Genomic DNA, 19,839 nt, shown 5'->3' with positions numbered 1-19,839 from the left:
GTGCAGCTTTTTAATGCTGTTTCACTCTCCTGAACCAACACAGCTAAGAGTGAGTGAGCTGGATTCTATTCCTTCTTGTGCATCATCAAAAGATTGTTTACTTGTTCCAGTGAGCTAGAACTGTGCAATTGAGAGGCTGCACTTGTGTAACTGAGGGCATAAATGAAAGAATGTGGGTACCACAGGTATAAATAAGGGCTTAATTTTCCCTGTGAAATTGTTTGTTCTTCTGAACTGAACACCTTTGCTATGGAAATCGAGAGACCATAAACGATGAACCCCAGGACACCCATCACTTTTCTGAGTAGAAGTCCACATTAAAAATTAGAGGATTGAGCAGGATGCAGCCTGCTAACATTCAAACTGGGCTCTGTGTCACTCCAGGAAACTCCAGAAAGTCTGACTTGTGATCGGTGTGATAATTTTATTGAAAATGCTTTAGGAACAAAACTGTGCTTATTATAATATTCTGTACTTTTTACTGAGTTTGCTTTTTTAAAGCAAACAATTGCAGATCATAAGATGAATCTATTAGCTATACAAAAGCAATACTTATTACAGCTGTAAATGAATACTGCAGGGAACACACTCAATCATTTTGAGTCTTGCTCTTAGCAAGAGACATAGGAATAAAAATGCAGGGCATTCCTGGATTCCCTTTATAAGGATAAAAGTCACCCATTTCAGAAAGTAGGAGGAGGAAAGAAAAATGGACGTAAGGAGATTGTTGCCATTGGCATATAGATTAATTTATGGCATAAGAGCACAAGCAATACTTGGGGGGGGGGGGGGGAACTAGAACCAGGATAGTACCAACAATACATATTATGCTATACCAGCTAGCTAATATGTCATAGCAACTAGAACTGTACTTATTCATTCTTTATTACAACTCAGCATCTCCAGCCAGAACAGAGCCTGGTTAACGTCTATGTTCTTTGCCCCATATACAGTATAATTATCTCTCCAAGGCAGTTTGTCCCTACCCCTTATGTTGATTGGCAGGGAAAGAAGAGTGATTATAGTCATCCTCCTGCATGAGGTCCAGGGGTAATCGCAGTGTCAGTACCTCTCTGCTGAGACTGCCAAATAGGGAAGGTGGTGGTGCTGGTGGTTTTTGTGACGTGAACAATGGTCCAGTAGGAACTTGTCTCACATAAACCAAAAAACCTGTGAGAGAGAATTGTGAAGAGCAGGTGGCTGCCATTTTGATTGATAAGGTTTCATGATTAATCTGTTGCTCCTCTGCACTTCTTGAAACAAGATGATATTTTTATTTCCAAAGTTAAGACTCAGTTTTATGTCCACTTAAGCCTCCATTCCTCCACCAACTCAGAACTGTGCCTTAAAGACACAGCCAAGTCCCTCTTCTTTCTCCCTCTACTTTCTCCTGGGTGCACAAGCAACTTCTGTCTGTCTTGGTTTTGTTTTTTCCTCTCTACCTCCCCCCTCTCTCACAAGCCTATAATACATGAAATCAAGGGTAGATTCATCTAGCAGCACATTGCTTTTGCTCCTGCACTATACACTTAGCACTTAAGAGCACAGGCTATCCTCATTAAAGGACAGCATGAGGAAGGAACATGAGCAAAGAAAGACTCATGCAGATACCATTCATGGTCTGAAGCCATCACAGGTGAGAGGTGGTTTTCTGGCAGAATAGACAGTCTGCTCATTACCAGAGAACCATGGAGTAGGGAAGGCAGTTTGGGAGCATATCATGTATGCTTGAGACCTGTTTTTGTCCTGGTGCCACTTAGAAGAGCAGCCCAGGTCAGTAGTTACACTAAGGCTCCTGTCAGATCAATACAGTATGTCAACAAATGGAGTTTGTTTTGGGTATCATAGCATTTACGAGTAGTGCTAGTTATCAGTGCCCGTAAAACTAAAGAATGGTAAATGATTGTGTGCGCTACAGAGAGAGTAAACTTTAATTTTTGAAGTAAAGAAAAGAGAATTTAACTACTGTAAAAGGAAAGCTACTATTCGATGAATGATATATTGGGGCAAATTCCTTTACATCTGTTCACCCTCATTAAAGCAATACTAATAGTTAGCTCTTACGTAGCACTCCTCACCTGCAGATCTCAAAGTGCTTTACAAAGGTGGGTAGTGGTATTATCCCCTTGTGTCAAATGGGGAAACTGAGGAACAAGTCTTAAGTGACTTGCCCAAGGTAACACAGTGATTTAATGCCAGGCCCAAGAATAGAACCCAGGCCTCCTGCCCCTTTCCCACACCACTCTGCAGTTATCATAAATGTCTGGAGAATCTCTTAGAGGAAAATGTAAATCTACCTTTCAGTAACTTAAACCATCCCCTCAGAAAGACAGAATACATAAATGTCTTTCAGCTTAATTTATAAATATACAGTAACTCCTCACTTAACGTCCTCCCGCTTAATGTTGTTTCAAAGTTACATCACTGCTCCATGATGCTCATTTAAAGTTGTGCAATGCTCCCTTATAACGTCATTTGGCTGCCTGCTTTGTCCACTGCATGTAGGATTCTGTGGAAGAGCAGCGACTTTACAAGGGACCATTGCACAAGTTCCTCTTCTCCGCCTCCTCCCCCTCCCTCCCAGCGCTTCCCTCATCACCAAACATCTGTTTGGCAGCAGGCAAACAGCTGTTTGGTGGCAGGGAAACGCTGGAAGGGAGGGGGAGGAGTGGGAAAGTGCCGCATCTCTGCTCCTCCCCCTCCCTCCTAGCACTGTTGTAGGAACTAATTAGTGTTCCCTTTGCATGTTATACATTACATTATACAAATAATGTACCTTTTTTGATGGAATTCTATTGTGCCATGCAATTTATTACCAGTTCAAATTGGAAATACCCATGTCTTTTAAGAAGGAAGTCAGGTGGCCATTAGGTGCAGGCAGAAGTGGCATCATATGACGTGCACGGCAATGTTATTAATTGTAGATTATGGATTTATCATGTCAGAATTGGACCCTAAATAGGCACCCCTTTGCCAAAGTACAGCTCTCAGGAGGTGATATGATACCATCCACAGGTACTCACCGACTGTAAACACCAAGGTCAAGATCATGCCATTTCAGCATAGATCTTCATTAGGGACATGTACTCCCCAGCATAGCTGATAACAGGAAGGGACAGAGCCATGGTTCTACCTAATTCCCCCTCTCCCTGCTCCATCTGGGGTGCCAAGTGCCTCTGGGGAAGTAATTCCGGAGGAGTCTCTGAGTTCTGGAACTGAAATTCTGCTCAGAATTTATGGCATGCAAGTGTCAGAACAAGGGGAGGCCTTAGTTCCTCCTCTCCTACTGTACACCTGTGACAGAGCTACTCACAATCCAGCCCCAAGGAGGGAGAACAAAAACAGGCTGCAGGGATTAAAAATGTAAGTGAGATAATGTGGTGAAATTAAGAGAAATATCATCTTAGCCTAAATAGCACACAAAATTTCTAAGAGAAGGAGTGGAATTCATCCCTAACTTTCTGTGCAGTCCGTGGGTAGAATTTTAACAAGTGGAAGTGCTGGGAGGGAGGGAGAGAAGCAGGGAAGCGCCGCTTCTCCACTCCTCCCCTTCCCTCCCAGAAAGTCCCAGGAAGTGGGAGGAGCGGGGATGCGGCGTGCTCCGGGGAGGAGGTGGAGTGGGGGTGGGAAGAGGCGGGTCAGGAGCATCCCCCAGCAAAGTCAGCGCCTGTTCTTCTGGGGGGAAGCTGCCCTGCTACTGCACAAGGTGCTTCCTAGCATCCTTGCTTGTCTCATTGTCTTCAGCAGGCTGTGCCTATGTGGGGTAAGCCAGGGGCACCTCCCAACCACAGTACTGTACAGTATATAATGCCTTTTGTCTGCCCCAAAAAAACTTCCTTGGAACCTAACCCCCCGCATTTACATTAAATCGTATGGGAAAATTGGATTCGTTTAACATCGTTGCACTTAAAGGTGCATTTTTAAGGAACATAACTACAAGATTAAGTGAGGAGTTGTAATTTATAAAGTATATTACATGTGATATAATTTCAATAGAGCATGCTCAGCAGCCACATTTACCAGTAAGCAAAAGGAAATCTAAAACGGACTAAATCAAATCAACAGCATAGCAAAAAGTGACAGCTATGCGTATTTTATTCTCAGCAAATATTTGTAATGGGCGCTCATAGGGCAGTATTAATATGCATATATTTTTTGGGCTCTGCTCATGCATTAATATGATCACATTATTTCTTCTTTCAGCTCAATGGACTAAAGTCAATATTAGTTGCTTCAGAAAAATTGTGCAATCTTTTTCTGGGCTTCCTAGGAAAGCATTGGCTATGTCAGGCTCATTTCTCATACAAGTAATGCCACAGCCTATCCAAACTCCTAGAGTAAGATCAATATGCTATTAAAAATAGTATAGCTTACCTGAAACTTTTTCAAAAACTTTTTCAAAAACAACATCTATAAAGTGCCCAAAATTTGTAAACTTGTCTACCTGCTCATGAGTTTCTAAATGTACTTTTTGGTGAAGGATGGCTGCAGCTTGATGATAACATACAAAAGAAACCTATACTCAGCTACAAATCCAGCCAATGAAATGATCCACTTATACAATTACCTTATTGAAGTCAATGAGAGTTTTGCTATTGACCTCTGCGGGGCCTACATTTCACCCATAGTCTCTTAAATCTTTCCTTTATTCTGGACTTTACTGGGCGATATGTTACTTTATGTAATTTGTGTGGTTTTAACAAATAAGGGTCACATTTTTCTTTTAGGGCCTGACCCAATTCCCATGGAAGTCAATGAAAAGACACTGATGTACCTCCACAGGAGTTGGATCAGACCCTTTATTTGGTGTAAATCAGCATTTAATCCACTGAAGTAAACTGAGTTACTCAGGATTTACTTCATTGTAACTGAGAGTAGAAATTGGACGTAAGCATGAAATAAAACAAACTCTTGGGTCTGAAGCCTGCTAATCTTATTCATGCAAGTAGCCCAATTGAAATCAGCGGGACTACTTGTATGAGTATGGCAAATGGATTTTAGAGCCTGATCCGTAGAGGTGCTGAGCATTTGAAGCCAGTGGAAGTAGTGAGTGCTTGATGCCACTCAGGATTCAGTTCTCCTGGCCCTCCGAAAATGTCAGGATTCTAAGATGTTGCAAAGCAGATGTGCTACACTCTGGGATTTAAAAAACAAACAAACAAAAAAACCCGACAATTTGTTTTAATTGTTTGTAATTTGTCTTACAACACCCTGTGTTCCAGCTTCCCAAATTTAGGCTTAATATCGCTACTGTAGAAAGTTTGAACAATGGATTGCTCTGGGATTTTGTAGTACTCTGTTGGAAAGCAGCCTGTCATGTTACTCATGCACTTTTTACCTTGCTTGAATAAGCAAACAGATAGTCTTTCTTATATTGGTGTGTAACCAGCACCAAGTTAAACTCTCATGAAATCCTGAAAATGAAAGCCTACTGACTAAAACAATACCATTCTGCTTCCACAGAGTATTGTGAACTCAGAGAAACGACCGTCCCATGACAAAAGCATAACAAAATGGCTATGTTTCAACTTTATTTAAAAAGCAACAACCTTATTCTTGTTTTAAACTATGCATTTAAATCTTACAAAAATATTAATTTTGAGTTGTCACAGGACTTCAGTCTCAGATAAGGACCAAAAACATAGCTTTTTTTTTTTTTAAAGCCTGCAAAGCATAATAATAATGGTAACAGAAATGTGCTCTGCCTTTTATAAACTTCTCTTAAAGCATGATATATTCCTCAGGAGTGTTTATAACCCTTGCAGCAGTGTTCTGATGTATGAGAAGCAATGAAGTGTACAAAGCATAAAGATGGAAAAGCAATGTTGATTTTTAAACGTTTCTGGTGTTAATGAGACCTGATCCAAAGCCCCTTCAAATCAATGGGAATCTTTTCATTGACTTAATTGGGCTTTGAAGCAGACCCCAAAAGGATTAGCAGTAACACAGGTAATTACATTTGTTTTTTTAGAAATATGATTTTCAGCTTGAAATGTCCCTGCAAGCGAAACATTTTAATAAAATAGCACTTTGTTGTATGCAAATATCCTTAAGATGACCATGGAAAATGTAAAGATTGTTTTAATTCAAGCATAGGACATTTGTAAATACATGTTTTTCATTCTTATATACTTAAAAATGAATTATCCTTGTTCTCACAATAGTGTAGCTCTAAGATATCTACTCTCCCATCAGTGTGGGTAGATGTGTGCTCACAAGACCAACCCAATTCCATAAATGGGAGTTAGCCTTTCAACTTGCTCACACCTCAGTTGAAACAGACCTTTAAGAGTTTAAACATTGTTTCTGAAAATGTTTTGCTCCCTGTTTAATATTTAAATCTTTAAAGATAAACTACTTGCAGTATGCTGTAATGAGTGGCTCTGGCAGCAATTTTAGTACATATGATAATTATGCATACAAAAGCTGTATTAAAAACATTATAAAGATTGCAAAGTCAATCACTCAAAAGGCATGAAATGCCAGAATTAAGATTGCAAGTACACTCTTAATTCAGCCCCTTGTGTGTTTTCATTATCATAGTCTTTAATTACATAATCACATACTGTTTTTTTTTCCCCAAGACCTTTGCCTCATTCTGGGCACAGAATGGATGGTGCTCACTTAATAAATGGCTATTTTGTATTTTGTTTTCTCGTAGTTGCTCAATGTGTGGCCCCAGGCCTTACTTGCTACACATTATTCATGTCTGCTCTGAAGACTGAATTTTTAATTTCTTCATGGGCTTTCCACTGTGATTTTCACTATAGTATCTGAATGCTTCACAAACATTTAATGAATTTATTTTTAAATACCCCTGTGAAATGAGGCGGTGGTATTATCCCCATTGTACAGATAGGGAGCCGAGGCACAAAGAGATTAAGGTCAAAAGTGTTCACTAATTTTGGGTACCCAATTTGAAACATCTAGGATCTGATATTTTTCAGAGTATTTAGCATTATATAGCACTTCATATGTTCAAAGCAAAATTCCCATTGATTTCAGTTGTATCTGAGAGAGCGCAGCACTTCTGGAAATCAGAGCCCAGAGTCTCAAGTTGGGCAACCATCAGATAAGGAGCATGCAACTAGTGACCACCTGTGAAAAGTCTGGTTGAAGTCACTTGCCTAGCACCATACAGGAATTCTGTGGCAGAGGCAGGGATAGAATCCAGTTCTTCACGGGAGCATTCAACTGCCTTAACCAGGAGACTGTCCTTTCTCTTTCTGCAGTCCCCTCCCTCATTCACTACCCACCTTCCATCTTCTGCAACAAATGAAGCCGAGGTCCTACAGACAACAGCCTTCGTTAGACAACCCTGATGATTCATCCTCAGACCAGGTCCATCATGTGCACTGAATGAGATAGCGCTCATTTGGAAAAAACAGTATGCAATCGTAATTAAAGACTGTTGTCATAATGCAAATGCACAAGGGTACATCCAGACTTTACCCCTTGGGCCCCATCCCCTCCAACTTGTCCTTCCCCAGTCTTTTCCTCATTCCTGTCTCCTTGTCCCAGTCCCATTCTCCTCACCTAGCCACTCCCTGTCTCTACTCCTTAGACTTCTCATCTCAGTGCCAATACCCTTGCCCAGACAATCTAGTACCCTCTCACACAGCTCCTCGTCCGATCAGTCTCTTGTCCTCCTCTGCCCAAATTCCTTGTCCCTCCGTTTTACAGGGGGAGAAATTGAGACACAGGATGATTAAGGACCAAATCCTAAAAGCAAGCAAAGGGGCCAGGCTCTGCTCTGGAGTTCTTCACAGCCTGAATGAGGAACGGTTAGGCTCCTAACCTCCTGCCATAGAGCGGTGCTGTGCCACAAACACTATGAAGTCTCAGAAGCACAACAATCTCTGTAGAGGGTCTGTTCCCTCTCCAGGAAAGAGGGTGGCTGGTGGATCTGAGTAATCCACTGCCCTCACCCCCAGTAATTTTTCCAACCCCCACCATGTGTTAGGGTGGAGGGAAGCCAACAGAACTGAACTCTGCAGTGTGCAGTGGCCCACCCTCTTTGCACAAGTCTTCTGATCCTGCCCCACTGGGCCAGTTCTGCTAGATCAGGGTCTGCTGTGTAGGAGGAGGCCGTACTCTACGTTATTCGCCTAGGGTCACCCAGGAAGTTTGTGGCATTAGTAGGTGCAGAACCCAGAATTCCTGGCTCCTCATCCTGTCCCTTAATTACAAGATCACTTTCTTTTCTTCATGGAAGGGAACTGTTCTTACACTTAAAGAGTGAAATAGAATTGTAAGCAGTCATTCTGTCTGGAACAGGGTTCATAAATTTTGACTGATTGAATGTGACATGTTGAACTTTTATTGTTACCAAGAGATTGAGCACTTTACAATAAATTCTAAGTGACAAAACTCTTTAGCTTTACAACCCTATTAAGAAAACAAAGTGCTTTTTTGTAATAGCACATGATCGACTGAGTTGGAATTAAACTAAGATACAAACATTGGCTTTTGCTGTTGTATAAAAGAGAGCCACATCATATGTGGACTATTTACTGTAAATTAAAATATCAACAAAATCAGTGATAATCAGATACAAAGGTGACTCCTCTGTAGACACTAGATATTGGGAGGGGCAGAGGGAAGGGAAGGGATACTGTAAATCTTCACCATGGCCCCAATCCTCCAAACTCTTACATGCGTTTAACTTTAATTCTATGAGTAGTCCCCTTGAGATCAATGAATAATTGAAATCAATGGGACTACTCATGGTAGGAAAGTTAAGCACACTGGAAATCTTTGCTGGATTAAGGCCTAAGAGAGTGTACACTCTAGGCTCTGTGCTGTTTTGCTGTGGCAGTTCAGCATGTCACTTTGTAGGATTGGGCTCTGAGTGACATTTGTATTGCCAGTTACCAATGAAAGTTCAAGATACTCAGCATCTTGCAAGACAGGGGTCCCTACTGCAAGACAGCAGAGACCTGATAAAACTCCCAGTGAAGTCAGAAGGAACTAGGTTGGGCTTCAGACAAGGCAAAATGCTGCTCATACATCATTGCACAAGACTTATGGATTCAAATCATGGATATGAACATTCCATTAACTTAAAAGGAACTGCATTGCTCAGCCTGTCTTCACTATGCTTTCTTGTTGTATTATTGCTGGTTTCCCTGCTTTTTTCCTACATATGGAGCATTAGTGTTGATAGTTATGCTTGGCCTATTTTTGTACAGAATGAATGTTTTTTCTGCATATCTGATTTCAATTAAATTGTACTCTAAAATGAACTGAACCTTCATTTGTAAAATGTTTACAATAAAACTGTGGAACTGTTCTTTAAATAAATTGGGATTGGTCCTGCTCTGGGCAGGGAGTTGGACTAGATGACCTCCAGAGGTCCCTTCCAACTCTGATATTCTATGATTCTATGACATTCTTCCCAAATTCATTTGAATTTAAATAGAATTATTTGGATTGCCAGTTTTCTGGGCTTTCTCTTTCAAAAACCCAGTCTACGAAACAGCATTGGAAGTAATACCTCCTCCCCTACCCTGCTTAGGGTTAAGAGTAAATGTCACAATCTATCCCTAAGGGTGTGTCTACGCTGCAGGATTCTTTTGGCAGTGTGTAGTGCACATACACGCATAGCTCTCATAGTACAAGTATAAACAGCAGCATAGACAGTGAAACATGGATTAAGCCAGTCAAGACACACCTGAAGGATGTGGGTATAAACCCAGAGTACGTACCTAGACATCCTCTACTGGGCCAAGCCATGCCTTCCCAGCTCCACTGCTATTTTTAGCTGTGTAGTGTCCCGTTACCTCTCACTACTGGTCCCCTTCTCCTTTGCAGGGAAAGACTCCAACAGTGGATGGAGTGGGGGTGGGGTGGAAGGGTGGGAAAAGGCTGCCAGATCTCAACAGCTGGAGCCTTTCTCCTATGCAGGGGAAGACTCCAGCAACTCCCCACTGCTGGAGCCATTCCCTGCTATAAGGAAAGGCTCCAGCAGCAGTGAAAGTCTCTGCCAGCTCCTGCACTGCTGAAGCCCTTCCTCTGGAAGGGAGTAAGAGGCAGGGAAAGGCTCAGCCTTGTTTCAGCTTCTCCCCACTGCCAGAGCCTTTCACTGCAGGAAGGAAAGGCCATCTGCCAGGGCCTTTCACTGCCACGTGTAGCTACACACCACAGATGTAGTGTGCTTTTGACTGCCGCGTGTAGCTATACATACACTACATGCCGCCGAAAGTGGTTTGTAGTGTAGACTTAGCCTAAAATAAATATAAAGATATGGGGAAGGTATTAGATCATGAAATAGTCACATATAAAATATAGGAAGAGAAAAACATTACAGAGTAATAGATCTCTTCCCCTATGGAAAAGTCCTACAGAATGTAATGGGGATTAAACCAATAGGGTTCTGTTGAAATTACTGTAAAAACCTATGCGATTTGATAGAGAATTAAGGACTTGGACCATTTGATTTTCAATCGGTTGATTTCTGTTAAATCCTGTAGTAGAGGAAACGTCTGTTTTTGCATCTTAGAATGGAATGTATTCAGCTAGTAAGTGTTCTTTAAAATCTGCATCAGTCCTTTTCAGCTTACTCACAGGAACAGTCCTTACAGGAATGAGGTCTGCAGGATCAGACCCCTGTAGAAGTAATACATACTTTATTATATTAACATTACAGCACATTTTCACCCAACATTGGGTTAATTGTTTTTTCATTTTTTCTCCCAGATTGTGGTTTAAATGTTCACAAGCAGTGTTCCAAAATGGTCCCAAATGACTGCAAGCCAGATCTGAAGCATGTCAAAAAAGTGTACAGCTGTGACCTTACAACGCTAGTAAAAGCACACATCACTAAAAGGCCAATGGTAGTAGACATGTGTATTAGAGAAATTGAATCTAGAGGTAAGACATCATTAATGGACTTTGGTTGCTTTAATGATAATCCCTTTAGATTGATCTGGGTCATTTGGGTTTTCGCTGAATTTATGGTTGCTCAAAACAGTTTCAAACAGGGTATTTTATGACTGCCAATTATTCTACACAGTTCATATCATACTTGGTGTTGTTTGTTGGTTCACAAATATCTGATTTTTTTAAAAGCTCTGCTGAAATTACTTAGTCTTATAAGGACTCCTCTAATTAATGAACAAGAAATGGACAGATGCAATGCGTGTTTTATAATGCACAGCATACAGTACTGTTTTGACATAGCTTCATGCTTGCTAAACTCCAGTCTTGGATGATCTCCTATCTCATTGATGTACATGTGCATCTTCCGCCTCCTATACTTCCCATGGTACTTTAATCAGAAAGATTAACACAGTAAAAACTAGAGTAGCCAGTATTTACATATTTCATCTTCATAGTTCTCCCAGCCCACATTTAATATTCTTTACTAGAATATATGGTTTGCTTCTAAAATATTTACTGTACATCTACTATGCTAATCTCAATTAGCTGATTAAAAAGAATTAGCTTGTAATTGGGCTAATCTGTTTTTTCACCTCTTGGAATCATTATCATAAACATGACTACATAAAATGATTGGGAGCTGAGCCTAACAATGCGGTTGATGCAAGGGTCAGGGTTAAAAGGATGGGGCTGAAATTGTATTCCAAATGAAAAACCTGGTAAAGCTTTTGAAACCTAACTAACCTTGTTGCCTCATTACCTTAAATGAAGAACCTGGGCAGGGACAAGCCAGTTTTAAGGGAGATGCAAAGTTAATACTAATTTTAATCAAGTGAAAATGTTCTCTCCTAACAGGTCTTAATTCTGAAGGACTATACAGAGTTTCAGGCTTTAGTGACCTAATTGAAGATGTCAAAATGGCATTTGACAGAGGTATCTGCTTTTGTATCTGCTGCAACTTTTATGCCAGCACATTTGAAGGGTTCTGTTCAGCCCTAGGGGTGCCTCAGCGCAGGCTCCATCTGCCTGTTGGGCTCTGCAGATGCAGAGGTTGGTCATTATGCTGAGTGGAGGGGTACCCCACCTGGACAAACACACAAATCGCATTTTGGCCTGGGTTGCCAAAAGCTGCCCTTTTCCCTTCGGCAGAGTTTGTCTCTCCACAGCCTGACTATGACAGTTTGGCTCTTGGCAACGATGTCATTGGGGTAGGAAAGTAGTGAACATTCTCAGTTATTGTCCTGATTTACGAGTGAACCCCCAGGCTCCTCTCTTGGTGGGATCATGAGTCAGCTGGAGAAGAACCTTAAAGGAGCAGTGCAACTGAAAGCCCTCTCCCTGAATGATAGCTCCAAAATAATAAGGAACTCATGGGCTAAACATCCTTCCTCTTCCACCAAAGGCAATGAGAGAAATAAGGAGTTCCCACCCTCAATACCCCACAGTAGCAATCAGTGGCAGGGAGATGTGTTCCCTCCCCATATGTTTTTTTTACTGAGCCAAAAATTCCATCCCTCTTTGCCTCTCAAGGCTACTGGGGCTACACAAAGAGAGCTCAAATAACACCTGCCTTCTGTGTGGTCCTAGCTGGGCTTGAGGTGCTGGACAAATTCAGGCCCTGGCCTAGTGCCCATTGAACTCAAGAATAAATAGCACCACTGCTCTGAGAGGGTGAGCACATGCCTGTCCTAGCGACTAAGTACTAAAAACATTTTCCTTTTTGCAAACATTCCTCATTTCCCATTCAGTGCTGACAAATGTGTTTTTGGCAAAGTGATATGTTCAAATATAGTTGATCTGCAACACATTTTTACAACACAGACAGTCACCATTAAAACAGTCACATGGGTTTCTGCATAACATTTTTTTGTTAATCTTAGATGAAAAAAGGACTTGTCTCTGTACAAAAGGCTTTAGGCTTTATCCTGAAACAGTGAAATTCACAGTCAAAGAACAGGTTTTATTGGTTAGTTTACATACTCCAGAATCTGTGGCTGTGCTGATCTTAATAATTGCTAAACAGCCTAGATTTTTCCACTGAATATTAGTCTAGATCTATTTATATTTTTAAAACATTAATGTCAGCTGCTTTCTATACACAGATGGGGAAAAAGCAGATATTTCTGTGAATATGTATGAAGATATCAATATTATCACTGGTGCACTTAAATTGTACTTCAGGGATTTGCCAATTCCACTTATCACATACGATGCCTACCCAAAATTTATAGATTCTGCAAGTAAGTATAAAATAACATTTTTCCTGTTTTTCGTTGTCCCTTTTTCTCTCTCTGTTTTGTTTTTTAACATGTGTTATTAATTAAGTACTGCTTAAGCTCTTCACATGAGTGCTATAAATTGAGATGAAAACAGGACTGAGTATGTGCCATAGATTATAAGAATGTTGTACTAAGTGATCTTTGTTTCAGTTTCTCCTCCATTTTTCTCAAATGTTTCCTTTTCACTACACATACTGGAAAGATATGTTCTCATAGTACATATGAAGAACCACAGTTACTGTGCAGGATGAGTAACTCCTTTTCCTGTCACCAAGTGTTGAATGGTCCTATTTATCTAACAATGTCATAATTCAAAGTACCCTTCATTTTATTTTACTGGGAATGAGGTAATTTATGAGAGTGATTGGTAATGAGATAAAGGACCCCTAGGGATGAAATCTCAGACCCATTGAAGTCAATGGCAAAACTCGAGTAGACTTGAGTAGGCCCAGAATTTCACCTCTAGGTCACTTGTGCAAAACTAGTCCAAGTCAGTAGTAATTACTATCTTGACAACTTTTTCAGTACCTATGAGGAATGTCTTGGTGGACTCAGTCCAGTTCCTAGTGGACAGGAATTCACATGTCACAACTCATCACAGCTCTTCTCCTCTAACCCTGTTCTTGACAGTGCATTGGGGAGGCCATGGAAACTGTCACAACAGCGTCATTCCAGAAGAGACCTCCCAGAAAAAGGATTAAAATTGATTAAAGCTAAACCAAAGCTCATTGACATAATCGGGAGATAAACAGGCAGATTTAATCATGAGGATTCCTTTCAGACCTGTCACTCCCCAAACCTACCGTGTGTCTACTTCTCTGCTTGAAGTCTGGCATTATCTGCACTGATATTTAAATGTTTCTGTTTCAGAAACCATGGATCCTGATGAACAGTTAGAAACACTTCATGAAGCATTGAAACTACTGCCACCTGCACACTGTGAAACCTTAAGGTATCTCATGGCACATTTAAAGAGGTATGTTGTTTATTTTAAAAGAAATTAGATGAATTCATCTGAAACAAAGGCCAATCCGCAGTCTCTACACAAGTCTGTGTAAGCCCCACAAGATGTATTTGGGGCCTTGTACAGGTTTCTATAAAGCAAATTCTGAGTTGTTTTTATAAATTTAACACAGCACTACAGTCTCTCCAGTGTCATTTGTTATAGCAGAATGAACAAACAAACTTAAATATGTCTTAAAAGAATAGAGTATTAAAATACACTAAAACAGACACATAAACATTGTGCTTTCTCCCGCCTTCTGCACTCTCCATAGGCCTTAAGGACTTAGACCAATAAAAAAACCACAATTTTGATGCAAAAAATAATAATAATAATAATTAATAATATACCTAACCAATGTTTATTCTACTTTTAGGTACTGCAAATATCTACAAGGCAAAAAACTATTCCCCTTCTGTAGTCAAAGTATATACAAAACCACAAAGTAAAAAATGGAATTGGCATATTAGCTACTCTGCCCATTTTGTTTGTGACATGTACCTATTGTCAGCATGTACCTATTGTCATGAGTAATCATTTCTTGCCTTATAAATAGCTTCATTTTAAGCCTTTTTAGTGAAAACACAGTTCAACTGTAGGATTTGTTGAGTCTGCTGAGTATGTCCAGCAAAATGCAACCCCAGGGCTGCTGCATGTTCTGGACCAGATATGTCAGTGTCCACTTATTTCAATGGAACTTCAAATGAATGTATTAGTTCAGACTTAGGAATGGGAAGCCCAGCAGCAAAGTAGTTAAGCAAATTTTATTACTTGTAATGCAGCTAGCTCATTGGCTTTTTGCAAAATTCAGCTAATTAGCCATCGCTCCTTTATTTGGAGTCATAAACTAGGAAGCAGAGTTTTGGAAATACCAGAATAATATGTCAAAAAAAAGAGGACATCAAATTCTGACAACTATTGTATATGCCTGAAGGGATTTTATTCATCACAGGAGATTAGATAGTGCAGAATTTACATGTTTTTATAACCCACAAACTTCCTACAAATGGATATTTAGTCATTTACAAGAATCCTTATGGAGATTTGTTTCATGGTAAAGCAGTAGTGTATATTAAGTCCTTTGTTTAGTCTGTGAACAAACTCATTTATAAATCTGAATTTGTTTTATTGAGAAAGGCAATTAACTGCCATAAACCAAAGCACAAGTTTAGTGTCTCTAGACAGCATTTTGTTTACTATTATTATGCCAGTAAACAGAATTTGCGGAGACATTTATTCTGTGTCTCTGTACTTCTTAACTATATACTGTCTGAGAATACTCTGTGTATTCTGCTCTGTGTGCACATGTGGTAAATTACATTCTGCGGTCCACTCAGAGATGAGATATGAGCAGACGGTGCGCTTTGGAGCAGGCACTGGTGGAACCTACCTTCCAGATAACCAGCAATAGGAAGTTGCTACAAGTGGTGGCAAAGCTGCACTAGCAGTTCATAACCCCACTCTGTTAGGGACCCAAGAGCTGCCTGATGCAGCCAAGGAGGGGTGGGGTAGGCCTGCCAAAGCCCTGACCTTTGTTAGATGGCCTCTACAAATGAGGCTCCACTGCGACCCTGATGGATTTTAAAGCAGCCGCAAGGTGAGTCCCTGTTCAGGTGCTCCTGCTCTTGTCTGTGCCAGGGATGTAATTTGCATGGCTTGTGCCTGTGGGAGACCCCATATAGTCCAGTTGACCACTTTATGTCATGGTTAGTTTGCAGTGTATACATCAAATGAATTCAGATGTGAATATAATAAAATGCATGAGAGAGAAAGAGTTTGAGCCTGGTGAGTCCAATCAGGTTTCCCCTATCCTGTAAGTGGGAACACTACACTTGTGGTGAGTTTTAAATTGGTAATCTTATTACAATCCTGTAAAGAGGATCTTTAAACTGAGTTTTCCCTCCCTGCCTAAATGGCCCTCAACACATTTATAAATGGCAAAAGTAGCATTACTGTGCACCCATGTTCTGATTTGTAGCAACATACCACACACACATACCCTAAACCCAGATTATGCCTGCTAGAAGCACCAATAGTCTGTGCAGGAAGGAAGAATGGTGGATCAGAAAACATACAACTAACTACACCACACAGTGCATATACTCACCTAATCCCTAGATGCTCCCCAGAACACCTCTGTGTGGTTCCTGTTGCACAGGGCCCACAGGTTTTTGGGAAAGGCAAAGAATGCACTTTTTGCTCCTCCCCTCTGCCCAGGGGTTTTCAGACACATGTCTATGTGCACCGTGTCATCAACCAATATTTGGTATGAGATGCCTTGTGTTTAATATTGTCCTCCTTTACAGGGTAACCCTTCATGAAAAGGAGAATCTCATGAATGCAGAGAATCTTGGCATTGTTTTTGGACCAACCCTTATGCGAGCACCAGAACTAGATGCAATGGCTGCACTGAATGATATCCGTTACCAGAGACTTGTGGTGGAGATGCTCATAAAAAATGAAGACATTTTATTTTGAATGTTTTGTTTTGTTCTTTCTAAAAAAGGAAACAACAATATTCTGTGGAGGAAGGAATATTTTAATGTAATTTAACTGGCTCTTGTTGCTGAATTCCATATTTGCTAGAGCTTTTGATGTATACAGGATAAAAATGGAGGAACTCTGTGTCGCTTCTGTAGTGCCATTCAGCTGATGTGGAAAAAAGGTTAACACATTTTCCAGTACTAGTAATCCTGGGTGTTTATCATGTTTAAAACAAAAATCTAAAGCTCTGTTGCATGATTGGCTCCCTGTTCTCCCTGCTTTGGTGAAGAACTTTCTGCAAAAGAAACAAGAGAACTGGTGCAGCATCTTTTATAAGCATCTTCATTCTGGATAGTTTGTGATTGTAATTTAGCATGTTTCTCAATGTAAACCTATTGTGAATTTGCTTTTATGTTCTATGTAATTCGTTTCTGATACTAAAAAAGAATGATTTCTGTGAAATGGGACTTCTGCCTATATTCTGATATTTCCTATCATTCTTTTCCCACTTTCTTGGGTGATTTCTTCCTGGTTTCTCTCAGTTCTTTTATCATGTAGTAATTTGTTTTTAACAGAAACAAAATGTGTACTTTGTCACTTTAAGTAATTCTTCATGCCTTTTATCGTGGTTGCAGTAAAATCTGCAACACTGTACAATGTTTCCTTTATTGTTATTTCAATTGTAATTTTGTATTTTTATCTGGCATGCATATATTAATTTATTAAATTTTGCTATTAGAAATCTCACATTGTGCTGTGTTTTTTTAATTAATTAAAATATTTTCAATGCCTTTGTTTTCATATTTATATTCACAAAATAAAATCTCAACTCATTTCTGGTTGAGCTATTTGAATTATGTGTGGCGTTTTGGCACTCAGAATATATTGAATGACCTTTGACTGAAAAGAGACAATTTATAGTTCTGTTATTTTTTTGGCAGGACATTCCCAATTTAAATAGCTTGGAGTCTGACACTTGTTAAGGTTCCCGTCAAATTCTCATGATTATTTTATTAGCAAAATTCTTTAATCAGCATCCAGAACATTTTTCAAGAGCTCATCAGCACCTCTTAAACAACAAAAACAAAAACTAATGAAGTACTGCAAAGCCTCCCGTACTATTAATAACTAACTTTCTATGAATTTTTTCAAAAAATTTCGTTATTTGCCTGTACACAGGCCGGCATTGCAATTTACAGTTACACAAATAAAGGTGGCCAGAATAGGTGAATCCACTACTTATTTACAGATATACCAAACTATATTTGCTTCAGGCTTAAATTGTTCAACACTGACCCTGACACTTCTGTCCTTCCTCCTCCCCCCCCCCCCCCCGGCTCTCCCCATCTTCTCCATATGAAGGGGAAGTGACCAAAAATGATCTCGGACAGAGCAATGCATACAATTGCTTCTTATCAACCTTTCAGCAGTCCCAGTGATATAGCCACTTCGTGTATTCGCATTTTATTCTCTAGAAATGCTCCTGAGTGTGACAAAGCAATATTATTCCATCCAACGGTGTAGAGTCTGACTGCATATCTCTAAGCAGGTTAACACCAAAAGTCATACCATTAAGTTTTAGTAAACCAGCAAGCACTATTTTCTCAGCTTTCATGATTTCTATAAGACTGGTACTCCAATGAATTTTGTTTGGTACTGTTGGAATTTTCTGTACTGTTGTAATCACAGCCCTTAAAACAAATAAACAAACCAAATTTTTTCATGTTAAGGTTTCTGACTCACTCTTGTCACCAAGAATGGCAGACCAGATTTGTCCACGTGCAATATGTGACTATACCAGGTCTTCACCTCCTAAAATATATTGGACCTGATTCTCCATTGCCTTGCACATGTGTAATCATTTACACAAGTGCAAAGTGACTGCACACTGCATGTAAAACGTTACCATTCTGATTTGCATTTATGGAGCTAGCAAAGCAAGGTCTGATGCTCAACTCAGTGGCATTTCTCAGGCTGTAAAAAGATAACTTTGGAACACTGCAACCAATCAATTTCAAAATTGCAGGGAATGTTCTAGGCATCAGCGGGCACAATACTATTTATTTTGGTACAAATCAGAACACTAGAAAAGCCTGATTCACAGGAAAAATAGGAGGCCCAAACTGCCTGGTGCTGCAGACAGAGCAATCTCTCTATTGCCCCATGCTGCTGCCTCCATGTATCGGGGCAGCAGCTTAATCTGCTGCCCAGAGACATTCCCTGTAGCCTGGAATCCAACAAAAAAAGAAGAAATAAAAAGGAGAGCTCTTTACCTGGAATGTTTATAGCGAGGGAAGAGGGGACGTGGAGAGAGGGGAATGAGGGACTCAGAGGGGTAAGGGGGGGTAGAGGGTTGGGAACTAAAGGGTTGGGCAGTGGTGGTGGAAGAAGCAGGGACCAGGGGGAGTGGAGGAGGAAGAAGGAACTCACACAGGACTGGGGGGGTCTAAGTGATCGTGATGGGGGAAGTAGGGAATCAATGGGGAAAGTGGACTGTGGGGGCTAGGGGGTGATGAGGGAAGCAGGGACCGAGTGAGTGTGGTTGCGGGGGTCTCCATGTTGCCAACTCATGGGATTTTTTTCTCTTGTGACAGACGTTCGTCAGTCGGGGCTGGAGCCAGTCTGGCAACGACACAAGAAGCTCCAGTTAGCTAGCAGATGTGAGCCTTCGGATTGACTGCCCACCCTCCTTGCCCGCCTCCTAGGACAAAGCAACCAATCACGGCTGCTGCAGGAAGCTCCCATTCCCCTCAACAACCTGAAGCCATTCTCACAACAGGTGCAGGGGGACAGAAAGAGGCCAGCAGCCCAGGGCAGCTCCACTCTCCCGTCCCCACCCCCATGAGCAATAGAGGGGCCAGGTCTTCTCCTCCCCCCTCCCTCACTGCAGCCCCCAGCCAGGGAAGGGACAGAAGGGGTTAAAAACCCCTGGAGCTGCCTCCCTAGGCCAGTGTGGGGAGAGGAGGCCCCACTGCAGCCCTCCAGGCCTGGGTGTGTGTGAAGAACCCAGCAGAAGCAGAGGTGAGGCTGAGGGACTGAACGGATGGCAGCGGGTGGGCTGGGCAGATGCAGCAGGTTGATGAGGGGACGGGAGATGGGGGTACAGGATTAATTGCTGAGCAGAGAACAGGCAGATGTGGAGATGAGAACTCCTGCAGTGGGGGCCAAAATCACCTTACCCAATGAATTTGG

The 19,839-nt window shown here is 41.0% G+C and overlaps 1 protein-coding gene across 5 annotated transcripts in view; it reads left to right on the top strand.

The window, feature by feature from the left end:
• Positions 1 to 17,371, top strand: part of CHN1 (chimerin 1) — a 148,485-nt gene extending 131,114 nt beyond the window's left edge. For 4 of the 5 annotated variants that reach the window (XM_074967619.1, XM_074967620.1, XM_074967622.1 and 1 more), the window contains 5 exons: positions 10,699 to 10,872; positions 11,737 to 11,814; positions 12,984 to 13,121; positions 14,031 to 14,136; positions 16,470 to 17,369. In XM_074967619.1, the coding sequence (XP_074823720.1) occupies positions 10,699 to 10,872; positions 11,737 to 11,814; positions 12,984 to 13,121; positions 14,031 to 14,136; positions 16,470 to 16,641 (668 nt within the window). In that variant the 3' untranslated portion in view covers positions 16,642 to 17,369. Of the gene's footprint in view, positions 1 to 10,698; positions 10,873 to 11,736; positions 11,815 to 12,983; positions 13,122 to 14,030; positions 14,137 to 16,469 lie in introns of all 5 variants that reach the window. The other variant, XM_074967624.1, reaches the window with a different exon arrangement.
• The last annotated feature ends 2,468 nt before the right edge of the window (positions 17,372 to 19,839 follow it).

Source organism: Natator depressus, chromosome 11 (assembly GCF_965152275.1).
Source record: "Natator depressus isolate rNatDep1 chromosome 11, rNatDep2.hap1, whole genome shotgun sequence".
Classification (NCBI taxonomy): domain Eukaryota; kingdom Metazoa; phylum Chordata; order Testudines; family Cheloniidae; genus Natator; species Natator depressus.
The sequence above is the reverse complement of the archived record's forward strand: the minus strand, read 5'-3'. Positions and strand labels throughout refer to the sequence as shown.